The sequence below is a fragment of the Lepisma saccharinum genome, chromosome 30 (assembly GCF_977018435.1).
Source record: "Lepisma saccharinum chromosome 30, izLepSacc3.1, whole genome shotgun sequence".
Lineage (NCBI taxonomy): Eukaryota > Metazoa > Arthropoda > Insecta > Zygentoma > Lepismatidae > Lepisma > Lepisma saccharinum.
This window is the reverse complement of record NC_139258.1, coordinates 3,404,523-3,421,187: the sequence shown is the minus strand read 5'-3', so window position 1 is coordinate 3,421,187 and position 16,665 is coordinate 3,404,523. Positions and strand designations below refer to the sequence as shown.

The window sequence follows — 16,665 nt, the reverse complement described above, 5'->3', positions numbered from 1 at the left end:
TTACGTAGTTTACAACTTCAATAAATTATAATTATTTATTGGAACCACATACAGACTTGGTTTATATGTCATTATGCAATAAAACACTTCAAGTTTTTGACTCATGTAGTGTGTAGTTGCGGAGTTGATCACATGCTGCGCCACCGGTCTATCGTTGAAAATGGCTTTCACTGGTGCGGAAAGAGCTAAGTGCGTGTTCTGGTTCGAAGAAACACTCCACTCGACTTTTTTTGTGGGGGTTTGTGAAAGATAGGGTGTACACCCCTCCCCTACCTCATAATCTTCATGAACTTCAAGATCGCATTACAACAGCCATCGCTAATGTTACCCCTGAAATGCTGGTTAATGTTTGACAGGAAATTGACTTTCGTTGGGATGTGTCCAGGATGACCAACGGTGCACACATTGAACCATAACAGATTTCAAATAAAAAACTTGAAGTGTTTTGCTGCATAATGACATATAAACCAAGTCTGTATGTGGTTCCAATAAATAATTATAATTTATTGAAGTTGTAAACTACATAAAGAATCACCCTGTATTTATGAACATATTAATTCCTCTGGAAAAAAGTACAAGCAATGACAAACTCATTGTAAATTTTTAATGAATTATATATGTAAAGAATGTAATTAATGTATCTTTGTAACAAAACGAAGTGGTTTCATTCAGTGTTGTAGCTAATTGTGTAAATAAATGTTTCTCCAGAAAATTACAGTTCTGTGCAAGGAGCAAAAACCATTACCCATTTTCCTAAAATTTGTAGTAAGTTTCCTAAATGTATGAAATGATGATTTATGAAATTTCTGTGTGTTAAATACACCGAGTCCATAAATATACTGTCATACTTTAAAGTGGTATTACGTCGCTTTGGATAATCGTATTTAAATGAAATTGGTGACATTTGAAAGAAAAACTCAAATATTTTTGTGCATGTCAACAATGGACAACAATATCAGCAATGGACAACAATGAACGAGATCAAACATAGAAACTGAAATAAATTCACTCCTGACAACAATAGACGATGTGGGTTCATCGTTGGATATTTAGCAGGCAGGCAGGTTACATGTGAATGTTTTTCTTTAAAATTGTGTTGTTATTACAGAAGATTTAAGAACGTAGTTGGTGTGTTTTAGAATATCATTACACGCAGAGTTTGGTGAACGTGTTGGTGTGTTTTATCATTCCACGCAGAGTTTGGTGAAGGTCTTATACAATTGGCTGCCGAGGTCACCTGAATTGACGGTCTGCAACTTTTTTTTTATGGAGTTACATAAAAGATTGTGTCTATGTACCCCCATTGCCTCAAAACCTGCAAGAACAGCAAATTCGCATCACTTCTGCAATCCAGTCCATCCCTGTGGATATGTTGGAGCGTGTGTGGCATGAATGGGAATATCGCCTTGATGTCTGCAGGGCTACTCGTGGGGGCCACATTCAATGTCTATGAGTTGTAAAATAAAATATTTGAGTTTTTCTTTCAAATGTCACCAATTTCATTTATATACGATTATCCAAAGCGACGTAATACCACTTTAAAGTATGACAGTATATTTATGGACACGCTGTATTTTACGCTAAATTATCATCATTCACACCACACACAACATAGATAAAAGAGCATTATGATAACCACCACCACTGGTTGGGCAGTCTTGCTAGAATGTTTCCACGTGTGATTTCCTTTTACAAGCTCTCCAGCAACAGAGCAATTCCTTGACCACCTCCAATGCACGCTGAGCCAATTCCATACTTGGCATTCCTCCTCCTGAAAATATATTAAAAAAGTACGAGATGTGATTGAGTTGGTGTTTTAAGTCCACTTTATGCATATTAATGCTAATCGGGACCAGATCTACAGTTTACAGTGGGATACGAACCACTATGTGCCTTCACCGGATATCAAACCCGTGACCTCTTGATTACAAGGCGATGATGCTACCACTATGCCATCAGGGAGGACCTTAAGAAATATGAGTATGGGTGCCATCAATGTTAATCACACATGCAGGGATGATTACTCATGTAATCTGTCTTGTCTGTGCCTTAGTAGCCAACTTCCATGGCAGAGTGTACTATGATGGCAGGTGTCCTGGGTTTGAATCCCGGTCTGGGCATTTCTTCATCATATTATCACTCATCCTCATCTTTACGATTAGCCAAGAGTGGCAGAAAAGCAAAGTACAGAGTGGTCACGAAGTGGGCATACCCCCTTTTTACTTTCGACAGTACGATGGTTCTGGTTGAATGCTTGATATGGACACATACCTGATGATTTAAGAGTACAGAACATTGGTATGGAGACTATCATTTTCATAGCACAGCCGAATTCTGGCCCATATTGTGCAGAGATAATCCACAGTAACATGCGAGACAACTGCTCGTAACTCTTGTGCTGTACGATACTGGTTATTTCTGACTCTGATGAACCCCCCAGAGGTGAGATCGGGACTTCTTAGGAGGCCAGGCTAAGGGAGCTGGGTAATCTTCAGAACCTCTCACAATCCAGCATGCGGGAAAGGTTTTATTCAGGTAATGATGCACTTGCAACATGAAGTGTGCCAGAACATGAAGCAGAATTTGGCTGTGCTACGTTTGATTCATTGAGTTGGTGTTTTAAGTCCACTTTATGCACAGTAAGGCTAATGGGGACTGGACCTACAGTTTAAAGTGGGATGCGAACCATTATGTGCCTCCACCGTGTATCGAACCCGGGGCCCCCTTGATTACCAGTGTGCCATTGGGGAGGCCCTGGCTGGGCTACGTAAATGTTGGTCTTCATAACAATGTTCTGCACTCTTAGACCATCAAGGTTTTCGTCCATATCAAGCATTCAAAAATAACTACCATAGTGTCAACAATAAATGAGGAGGGGGGGGGTATGCCCACTTTGTGACCACTCTATACAATACACCAATTCATCCATGCTTCCATTCATCAATCTGTCTATTAATCCATTCATACATGTGGCTACCCATCATTCCAACACCAATCTCTGTTCATCAATCTATAAATTTATCCACACATTGATTTTCATGCCCACTCATGCACTCATCAAATAGCCGTGGTGGTTTAGTCAGTAGGGCATCTGACTGCCACATGGGAGACCTGGGTTCGATTCCCAGGATGGGTGATCCTAACGTAGGAATTTTCCCAGCCTTCTTCTTGCATAAAGCAGCTCTCAGGCTCACCCAGCCTCAAATCAATGGTACATGAGGGCAACCCTGCAGAGGTGGGTAAAGGCAGCTGGAGCATTGTTGCTGATCACATCACCTCCAAAATGGCCAAGATTGAGGATGCATGGGCCCCTACCCCAATATCCACTAAATGTGCTTTCATGGCATGGTGCTATATACACGGGGAACATTACCTTACCTTTATTCATGCACTATTCAACTATTTGTCCATCCATTGATCCATGCACCTGTCTACCCTTCCATCTGAGCACCCATGCATCTCTTTCTTCATACATCCATTAATCACCTGCACACTCATTCGTACATCCATTAATCACCTGCACACTCATTCATACATCCATTAATCACCTGCACACTCATTCGTACATCCATTAATCACCTGCACACTCATTCGTACATCCATTAATCACCTGCACACTCATTCATACATCCATTAATCACCTGCACACTCATTCGTACATCCATTAATCACCTGCACACTCATTCGTACATCCATTAATCACCTGCACACTCATTCGTACATCTATTAATCACCTGCACACTCATTCATTCATACATTAATCACCTGCACACTCATTCGTACATCCATTAATCACCTGCACACTCATTCGTACATCTATTAATCACCTGCACACTCATTCGTACATACATTAATCACCTGCACACTCATTCGTACATCCATTAATCACCTGCCCACTCATTCGTACATCCATTAATCACCTGCACACTCATTCATTCATACATTAATCACCTGCACTCTCATTCGTACATCCATTAATCACCTGCACACTCATTCATACATCCATTCATCACCTGCACACTCATTCATAGATCCATTCATCACCTGCACACTCATTCGTACATACATTAATCACCTGCACACTCATTCGTACATCCATTAATCACCTGCACACTCATTCGTACATCCATTAATCACATACACACTCATTCATACATCCATTAATCACATACACACTCATTCATACATCCATTAATCACATACACACTCATTCATACATCCATTAATCACCTGCACACTCATTCGTACATCCATTAATCACCTATACACTCATTTATACATCCAATAATCACCTGGACACTCATTCATAGATCCATTCATCACCTGCACACTCATTCGTACATCCATTAATCACCTGCACACTCATTCGTACATCAATTAATCATCTGCACATTCATTCGTACATCCATTAATCACCTGCAAACTCATTCTTTCATACATTAATCACCTGCACACTCATTCATAAATCCATTAATCACCTATACACTCATTCATACATCCAATAATCACCTGCACACTCCTTCATAGATCCATTCATCACCTGCACACTCATTCATACATCCATTAATCACCTGCAGACTCATTTGTACATCCATTAATCACCTGCACACTCATTCGTACATCCATTAATCACCTGCACACTCATTCCTTCATACATTAATCACTTGCACTCTCATTCGTACATCCATTAATCACCTGCACACTCATTCATACATCCATTAATCACCTGCACACTCATTCATAGATCCATTCATCACCTGCACACTCATTCATAGATCCATTCATCACCTGCACACTCATTCGTACATACATTAATCACCTGCACACTCATTCGTACATCCATTAATCACCTGCACACTCATTCATACATCCATTAATCACATGCACACTCATTCATACATCCATTAATCACATGCACACTCATTCATACATCCATTAATCACATACACACTCATTCATACATCCATTAATCAACTGGCACACTCATTCATACATCCACTAATCACCTGCACACTCATTCGTACATCCATTAATCACCTATACACTCATTTATACATCCAATAATCACCTGCACACTAATTCATAGATCCTTTCATCACCTGCACACTCATTCGTACATCCATTAATCACCTGCACACTCATTCATAAATCCATTAATCACCTGCACACTGATTCGTACATCCATTAATCACGTACACACTCATTCATACATCCAATAATCACTTGCACACTCATTCATACATCCATTAATCACCTGCACACTCATTCATACATCCATTAATCACCTGCACACTCATTCATACATCCATTAATCACCTGCACACTCATTCGTACATCCATTAATCACCTGCAAACTCATTCGTACATCCATTAATCACCTGCACACTCATTCCTTCATACATTAATCACTTGCACTCTCATTCGTACATCCATTAATCACCTGCACACTCATTCATACATCCATTAATCACCTGCACACTCATTCATAGATCCATTCATCACCTGCACACTCATTCATAGATCCATTCATCACCTGCACACTCATTCGTACATACATTAATCACCTGCACACTCATTCGTACATCCATTAATCACCAGCACACTCATTCATACATCCATTAATCACATGCACACTCATTCATACATCCATTAATCACATACACACTCATTCATACATCCATAATCAACTGGCACACTCATTCATACATCCATTAATCACCTGCACACTCATTCGTACATCCATTAATCACCTATACACTCATTTATACATCCAATAATCACCTGCACACTAATTCATAGATCCATTCATCACCTGCACACTGATTCGTACATCCATTAATCACCTGCACACTCATTCATACATCCATTAATCACGTACACACTCATTCGTACATCCATTAATCACGTACACACTCATTCATACATCCAATAATCACTTGCACACTCATTCATACATCCATTAATCACCTGCACACTCATTCATACATCCATTAATCACCTGCACACTCATTCGTACATCCATTAATCACCTGCACACTCATTCGTACATCCATTAATCACCTGCAAACTCATTCGTACATCCATTAATCACCTGCGCAGTCATTCATTCATACATTAATCACCTGCACACTCATTCGTACATCCATTAATCACCTGCACACTCATTCATACATCCATTAATCACATACACTCTCATTCATACATCCATTAATCACATACACACTCATTCATAGATCCATTAATCACATACATCCATTAATCACGTACACACTCATTCATACATCCATTAATCACCTGCACACTCATTCGTACATCCATTAATCACCTATACACTCATTCATAGATCCATTAATCACATACATCCATTAATCACGTACACACTCATTCATACATCCATTAATCACCTGCACACTCATTCGTACATCCATTAATCATCTGCACATTCATTCGTACATCCATTAATCACCTGCAAACTCATTCATAGATCCATTCATCACCTGCACACTAATTCGTACATCCATCAATCACCTGCACACTCATTTGTACATCTATTAATCACCTGCACACTCATTCATTCATACATTAATCACTTGCACACTCATTCGTACATCCATTAATCACCTGCACACTCATTCATACATCCATTAATCACATACACACTCATTCATACATCCATTATACACACTCATTCATACATCCATTAATCACCTGCACACTCATTCGTACATCCATTAATCACCTATACACTCATTTATACATCCAATAATCACCTGCACACTCATTCATAGATCCATTCATCACCTGCACACTCATTCGTACATCCATTAATCACCTATACACTCATTCGTACATCAATTAATCATCTGCACATTCATTCGTACATCCATTAATCACCTGCAAACTCATTCATTCATACATTAATCACCTGCACACTCATTCATAAATCCATTAATCACCTATACACTCATTCATACATCCAATAATCACCTGCACACTCGTTCATAGATCCATTCATCACCTGCACACTCATTCATACATCCATTAATCACCTGCAGACTCATTTGTACATCCATTAATCACCTGCACACTCATTCGTACATCCATTAATCACCTGCACACTCATTCATTCATACATTAATCACCTGCACTCTCATTCGTACATCCATTAATCACCTGCACACTCATTCATACATCCATTAATCACCTGCACACTCATTCATAGATCCATTCATCACCTGCACACTCATTCATAGATCCATTCATCACCTGCACACTCATTCGTACATACATTAATCACCTGCACACTCATTCGTACATCCATTAATCACCTGCACACTCATTCATACATCCATTAATCACCTGCACACTCATTCATACATCCATTAATCACATACACACTCATTCATACATCCATTAATCACATACACACTCATTCATACATCCATTAATCACGTACACACTCATTCATACATCCATTAATCACCTGCACACTCATTCGTACATCCATTAATCACCTATACACTCATTTATACATCCAATAATCACCTGCACACTCATTCATAGATCCATTCATCACCTGCACACTCATTCGTACATCCATTAATCACCTGCACACTCATTCGTACATCAATTAATCATCTGCACATTCATTCGTACATCCATTAATCACCTGCAAACTCATTCATTCATACATTAATCACCTGCACACTCATTCGTACATCCATTAATCACCTATACACTCATTCATACATCCAATAATCACCTGCACACTCATTCGTACATCCATTAATCACCTATACACTCATTTATACATCCAATAATCACCTGCACACTCATTCATAGATCCATTCATCACCTGCACACTCATTCGTACATCCATTAATCACCTGCACACTCATTCATACATCCATTAATCACCTGCAGACTCATTTGTACATCCATTAATCACCTGCACACTCATTCGTACATCCATTAATCACCTGCACTCTCATTCATTCATACATTAATCACCTGCACTCTCATTCGTACATCCATTAATCACCTGCACACTCATTCATACATCCATTAATCACCTGCACACTCATTCATAGATCCATTCATCACCTGCACACTCATTCATAGATCCATTCATCACCTGCACACTCACTCGTACATACATTAATCACCTGCACACTCATTCCTTCATACATTAATCACTTGCACTCTCATTCGTACATCCATTAATCACCTGCACACTCATTCATACATCCATTAATCACCTGCACACTCATTCATAGATCCATTCATCACCTGCACACTCATTCATAGATCCATTCATCACCTGCACACTCATTCGTACATACATTAATCACCTGCACACTCATTCGTACATCCATTAATCACCAGCACACTCATTCATACATCCATTAATCACATGCACACTCATTCATACATCCATTAATCACATACACACTCATTCATACATCCATAATCAACTGGCACACTCATTCATACATCCATTAATCACCTGCACACTCATTCGTACATCCATTAATCACCTATACACTCATTTATACATCCAATAATCACCTGCACACTAATTCATAGATCCATTCATCACCTGCACACTGATTCGTACATCCATTAATCACCTGCACACTCATTCATACATCCATTAATCACGTACACACTCATTCGTACATCCATTAATCACGTACACACTCATTCATACATCCAATAATCACTTGCACACTCATTCATACATCCATTAATCACCTGCACACTCATTCATACATCCATTAATCACCTGCACACTCATTCGTACATCCATTAATCACCTGCACACTCATTCGTACATCCATTAATCACCTGCAAACTCATTCGTACATCCATTAATCACCTGCGCAGTCATTCATTCATACATTAATCACCTGCACACTCATTCGTACATCCATTAATCACCTGCACACTCATTCATACATCCATTAATCACATACACTCTCATTCATACATCCATTAATCACATACACACTCATTCATAGATCCATTAATCACATACATCCATTAATCACGTACACACTCATTCATACATCCATTAATCACCTGCACACTCATTCGTACATCCATTAATCACCTATACACTCATTCATAGATCCATTAATCACATACATCCATTAATCACGTACACACTCATTCATACATCCATTAATCACCTGCACACTCATTCGTACATCCATTAATCATCTGCACATTCATTCGTACATCCATTAATCACCTGCAAACTCATTCATAGATCCATTCATCACCTGCACACTAATTCGTACATCCATCAATCACCTGCACACTCATTTGTACATCTATTAATCACCTGCACACTCATTCATTCATACATTAATCACTTGCACACTCATTCGTACATCCATTAATCACCTGCACACTCATTCATACATCCATTAATCACATACACACTCATTCATACATCCATTATACACACTCATTCATACATCCATTAATCACCTGCACACTCATTCGTACATCCATTAATCACCTATACACTCATTTATACATCCAATAATCACCTGCACACTCATTCATAGATCCATTCATCACCTGCACACTCATTCGTACATCCATTAATCACCTATACACTCATTCGTACATCAATTAATCATCTGCACATTCATTCGTACATCCATTAATCACCTGCAAACTCATTCATTCATACATTAATCACCTGCACACTCATTCATAAATCCATTAATCACCTATACACTCATTCATACATCCAATAATCACCTGCACACTCGTTCATAGATCCATTCATCACCTGCACACTCATTCATACATCCATTAATCACCTGCAGACTCATTTGTACATCCATTAATCACCTGCACACTCATTCGTACATCCATTAATCACCTGCACACTCATTCATTCATACATTAATCACCTGCACTCTCATTCGTACATCCATTAATCACCTGCACACTCATTCATACATCCATTAATCACCTGCACACTCATTCATACATCCATTAATCACATACACACTCATTCATACATCCATTAATCACATACACACTCATTCATACATCCATTAATCACGTACACACTCATTCATACATCCATTAATCACCTGCACACTCATTCGTACATCCATTAATCACCTATACACTCATTTATACATCCAATAATCACCTGCACACTCATTCATAGATCCATTCATCACCTGCACACTCATTCGTACATCCATTAATCACCTGCACACTCATTCGTACATCAATTAATCATCTGCACATTCATTCGTACATCCATTAATCACCTGCAAACTCATTCATTCATACATTAATCACCTGCACACTCATTCGTACATCCATTAATCACCTATACACTCATTCATACATCCAATAATCACCTGCACACTCATTCGTACATCCATTAATCACCTATACACTCATTTATACATCCAATAATCACCTGCACACTCATTCATAGATCCATTCATCACCTGCACACTCATTCGTACATCCATTAATCACCTGCACACTCATTCATACATCCATTAATCACCTGCAGACTCATTTGTACATCCATTAATCACCTGCACACTCATTCGTACATCCATTAATCACCTGCACTCTCATTCATTCATACATTAATCACCTGCACTCTCATTCGTACATCCATTAATCACCTGCACACTCATTCATACATCCATTAATCACCTGCACACTCATTCATAGATCCATTCATCACCTGCACACTCATTCATAGATCCATTCATCACCTGCACACTCACTCGTACATACATTAATCACCTGCACACTCATTCGTACATCCATTAATCACCTGCACACTCATTCATACATCCATTAATCACATGCACACTCATTCATACATCCATTAATCACATACACACTCATTCATACATCCATTAATCAACTGGCACACTCATTCATACATCCATTAATCACCTGCACACTCATTCGTACATCCATTAATCACCTATACACTCATTTATACATCCAATTATCACCTGCACACTCATTCATAGATCCATTCATCACCTGCACACTCATTCGTACATCCATTAATCACCTGCACACTCATTCCTAAATCCATTAATCACCTGCACACTGATTCGTACATCCATTAATCACCTACACACTCATTCATACATCCATTAATCACCTACACACTCATTCATACATCCATTAATCACATACACACTCATTCATACATCCATTAATCACCTATACACTCATTCATACATCCCATAATCACCTGCACACTCATTCATAGATCCATTCATCATCTGCACACTCATTCGTACATCCATTAGTCACCTGCACACTCATTCATACATCCATTAATCACATACACACTCATTCATACATCCATTAATCACCTATACACTCATTCATACATCCCATAATCACCTGCACACTCATTCATAGATCCATTCATCATCTGCACACTCATTCGTACATCCATTAGTCACCTGCACACTCATTCCTACATCCATTAATCACCTGCACACTCATTCGTACATCCATTAATCATCTGCACATTCATTCGTACGTCCATTAATCACCTGCAAACTCATTCATACATCCCATAATCACCTGCACACTCATTCATACATCCATTGATCACCTACACACTCATTCATACATCAATTAATCACCTACACACTCATTCATACATCCATTAATCACCTACACACTCATTTATCCATACAGTTTTTCATCCACCTACCTGACCAACCAGTTATCCGTTCATACATAAATACATCAATCTGCTCCATCACACATCTGCCAATGCATACCTATATCTAGCCATCCAATCATCCATACGTCAGCCCATCAATCCATGAATGTTACTATTCGCGTATCCATGCATGCATCCTTTTTCATACATCTATACTTACTCTCATTCATCCTTCAGTCTTTCCATCTATACAGACATCCATCCATTAATCCATACAATCCTTCATATCTTTGCATTCATCCACCTATATGTTTGCTGATTTGTCTATACATCAATGCATCTAACAATGCCTATGTCCATCCATACACGAATATATACACCTGTCCATTTATACATCTATCCACTCATTCAGCGGTCTCTCAGTCCATTCAAATATGCAGCTGCCCATCTGTAAATACATCTTTTAAATAACTATACACTCAGTCATCCACCTGTCCAGCCACCCACCTTCCATCCATTGATTTGCATTGAAACAAAAATACAATATCGTACCTTAGCTCGTGGACTAAGTGTGAAGTGATCCGTGATCCAGAAGCACCCAAGGGATGACCCAGGGCAACTGCTCCTCCGTTGACATTCAGGATGTCTGGGTTGATCTTCAGTTCTTTCTGACAAGCTAGAGTTTGGGCCCCAAATGCTTCGTTGATCTGAAAAGAGGGAGAATGCAGTTTAACTAAGATAGAGCTAATATCACTTTGCACTTTTGACAGACGCCAAAATTTAAACCTCTTTCAGTCATTACCTATGATGATATTTGGGAATTTCAGCAAAAACAAAACCTTGCAAATGTGACAAAAGATTATAGTACACCACTTTTGACAAACAGAATGACTGATTCATTTGAAATTGTTGGGTTCTTCGGCACGAGGGGCCATTTTTCCCCCTTCTAAGTATGCAGGGAAAAATCCATTTATCTAAAACCCTTTCCTCAAAATTTAAGAAAAAAAAGATGTAAATATCCCTTTTGAGAAAAGTTTAAAATGTAATTTATAAAGTGACCTGCACAAGACAAACAGCTCGCTACACTCAAACACTTAATTACCTCAACCAAATCAATATCCTTCAGTTCCTTCCCAGACACTTTAAGGACCTTCTGGATGGCAGGAACAGGGCCAATCCCCATAATTGTGGGTTCCACTCCAGCGATGCCATACCCCACGAGCCTTGCCAAGGGCTTCAAGTTGTGCTGCTTACATGCCTCTTCGCTGGCGATGATCACTGATCCTGCACCGTCACAGATGCCCTGAAAAATTCAGAACTTATATCTAAAGGTACAAGAAAAATGTATAATACTTTTATCTAAAGATGAACAGACTTGTCAAAAAGTAAATGATGATAATGGTTCTTTTGTGAGAAACAATATTATGTTAAGATTAATATATTTAAACAAGTGTACACTCTGCTTCTCAGTTAATTGCTGTGGGTCATTTTAAGACCCCCAAAGCCATAAAATAGCCATTCAGATAGGCTAATCGGAACTGAACCTATAGTTTAAAGTGTGCAATGTGTCTCCGTTGGGAATCAAACGTGGAGTCCCTTGATTACAAGACGACATCAACAACTACAAAACAGTACTTTAAGTGACTGAAACTTTACATTACTCAATACTTTTAATACGAGACAGAGTCAAATGTAAACCTTAAAAGTCTGACATACTGTATTCAGGTCACATTTACATCAGGCATCAACTGTTAATTTACAGAACGACCTCAAGGCTGCAACACTGATTAAGTGAGCTTCACAACACCATTTTCGTCATTTATAAAGATGGCATCTCCATCACACACTTGCACCAGCGAAGAACAGTGGTTTCTTGCCCTCTGGAAGCCTAAAACTTATAGAAATTCTCTGCTAAATGAAAATGCATGCTTACCATGCCAGCAAGTTTACAAATGGAGGGAGAAGTGTAACAATGGCTTCTTGAGTTTTCAGACAGATGGGTGGAAAGACCTTTGCAATGGGTCATAAGCGACTACACGTGCATCCCAAATATTCTTCTTCACAAGACACACAGGCACTAACTCAAGACTTGAAAATATACGTGGATCAGCAATGGATATATTTATTAAAATGCAACAAACTTGTGCAACTTGAAACGCACCTGCACACACACACACACACACCCACGTTGCAGTGGCGGTAATAATCAGAAACGGGCCCCACTATCTAAGATGCTCCAAGTTCAACATAGTAGACACCATATATCTGAAACATACCTGTTCAGCGTTAATAACTGCAACGTACCGGGTTCAACGTTGTGACGGTCATCAATATTCAGATTTACCCATAATGTTAACTCTATTCTAGCCAGAGATATGAGGATCTTATACACTCAGGGTTCGGGTATACGTAATGAAAGATCGTGTCGACTTAACAAGTTTATTACTTCTTCTTCTTCTTTTCCCTTATGCCCACTTAGGCGTCCACCCAGCGGTAGAAGCCTCAATGAAGCTTTTTTCCGATGCGAGCCTCAGCAACTGGGCGGGTCGCAGGTGGCGGATAGCGAACGGCCACCAGATATGGTGGTTAGCTGCGAATAAGGCAATGCCAAATAAGCAGTCCCGGACCGAGGCGACAATGCTAACAGGGCCTGGGGAGGATGGTCTTTGGCAAGTCCATACTCAATAAAAACCCAGAAAAGCCCAATGACAGCATTGTGACATGGCGAGGAAGTGCCGCCATTAAATAAGCACTGCCCCTGCTGCCTTGTAGGGAGGGGAGGGATCCCCAAAGGCTAAGGGAAGGAACCCTAACAGAAAACCGGCCAACGGCTCTAGAGATGAAAAAGACTGTAGAGTCCCAACATCCTAAGAGGCGGAAGAGCTACAACCCCACTGCCTTGTGGTAAGGGTTTTGACCCGAAGGCTATGGGAGCAAACCCAGAAAGAAAACCAAGCAAGGGCAGAGGCTTAAAGGGAGCACTCCTCCCACTGCCCTAGCTTCATCGTAGGGCTAATAACCCACATGAAGTGAAATAATACATATTCAGAGAGAAAAAAAAAAAAAAAAGTTTATTACACTGGGGGTAAATGTAGATATCTGCACTAAACAAAGTCACAAAATCTTCTGATATGATCTCCTGGTTCGAAGCTCCTCTGCTGTCATCTTGGAGAGGGAGGACAGGGACCATTCAAAATTTCCTCTTCAGAGAAACCAGAGGGTGGTAAGGGACTTTTTTTTTCTTTTAGGGCATTGGAATACAACTGTGTTGACATAGGGGACAATAGGGCATCAATTTAACGACTCAAGGAACATTTAAATCTGCTTTCCTAGTAACCAAAGAGTAATATCAACAAGCAAAAGAGATTTACTATAAGCTTATAATAGATAAGGCTTAGTTAAACGTTATTTACTTTAATTAATAATTTAATAAAGCTAAACTAAAGACAGTAATTAACAACTACTTATTTTACCCTTTATGAAAATTAACTATCGATGAACATCACCCTTCGTATTATCTACCTGGTAGGCCGAGAAATATTGCTACCACTCGTATAATCTACCCGAGTAGGCCACACTGTAAAAAGCCCTCTTGTATCCCTAAGCACCCGTGTGCTTGCAATACTGGGCTATTTGCGGGAGCAGAGCTCGACCAAGAGTCTTCGAAGACACAGAACTAACTGGCCGGGGCCACGTCACTGCTTACATACAATTCTGAGTGCAGCACCAGCGCCTCTAGTGGATACTCGTGAACTACGAGAGTGCTGCTTAACATTGAGTGCCATCTATACAGGTTAACAATGAACTAATAGAACAATAACGCTCCCTGAGATATGGTAGAACTTCTTTCTCTACCAAGCATAGCAGTGAAATCCTATGCACAAGTGATAACAGAACAGATAAGATTACACAATGCTATTCTCAACAATGACAATAAAAAGAACAAATGCATAACTTTGTAACGATCTAGCAGGATCGTTGCAAATTCTACATGAAGAAATCTACTAGATAAAAAACGAAAACAAATGAAGGTTTTCATTTGACTGCCCCTCGTATATTTCACATCTTTCACTCAGAACTCTGCTTGTAGATCTCTACGAAGTAATAAAACTGTTCAATCACTAAAGTACAATTTGAAGGTTGTTGCTTCTACATCAGTCCTATTTAAAATTTTACGCAGATATCGAAGAAAAATTCTTATTTCACCTTAATAGGTGTGAATGTGACTGTCAGATTTTCTTTGTAAGCAGAAGATTTTTCCTCAGCAATGCACATGCTTTCAAAACTAACTAACTCTCTAGCCTTCTTAAACCAGAAAGTTTATGGCTGCAGCAGCACAAGCCTTCCATCTGTCCCTATCCTGGGCAAGATCAATCCAATCTTTTACATCCTTACTGATTTCCTTTAGGTCCGCTCTATCTCAATGTTATCGTCTTGGCCTTCCTACGGGTCTCTTACCATCAAGTTTCCCAACAAGAATCCTGTAAACTCTTCTTTCCTCTCCCATTCGTGCCACCTAAGTCTTCTTGATTTAATTATTCTAATAATATCTGGACATGAATACAAATTATGCAGTTCTAAATTATGTAACCTTCTCCACTCACCTGTCTCCTCATCTCTTTTAGGTCCAAATATTTTCCTAACGATTTTCAAATACTCTTAATGTATGTTCCTCTTTTAATGTAAGGGACCAAGTTTCGCATCCATATAATACTACAGGCAAAATTACTGTTTTGTATATTTAAATTTTTAGTTTCTTAGATATTATGCGAGAAGATAAAAGCTTATGATGAGAAAAGTGACATGCATTTCTTGAATTAAGTCTGCTTTTTATTTCATCTTTAATTTGTTACTATTACTCGTAAGTGCTTGAATTTGGAAACTGATTCAAACGAGTTATTATCAATAATTAGATTTTGATTATTACCTAACACTTGGTTTTGGCTTGCAAGCATATATTTAGTTTTCCCTTTGCT

The 16,665-nt window shown here is 39.1% G+C and overlaps 1 protein-coding gene across 2 annotated transcripts in view; it reads right to left on the bottom strand.

Annotated features, from left to right (window-relative positions):
• Positions 1 to 585: 585 nt before the first annotated feature.
• LOC145981963 (3-ketoacyl-CoA thiolase, mitochondrial-like) overlaps positions 586 to 16,665 on the bottom strand; it is a 28,227-nt gene continuing 12,147 nt past the window's right edge. For both annotated transcript variants that reach the window (XM_083115470.1, XM_083115469.1), the window contains 3 exons: positions 12,792 to 12,992; positions 12,242 to 12,396; positions 586 to 1,771 (listed from right to left, as the gene is read on the bottom strand). In XM_083115470.1, coding sequence (XP_082971596.1) covers positions 1,690 to 1,771; positions 12,242 to 12,396; positions 12,792 to 12,992 — 438 coding nt within the window. In that variant the 3' untranslated portion in view covers positions 586 to 1,689. The remainder of the gene's footprint in view (positions 1,772 to 12,241; positions 12,397 to 12,791; positions 12,993 to 16,665) is intronic.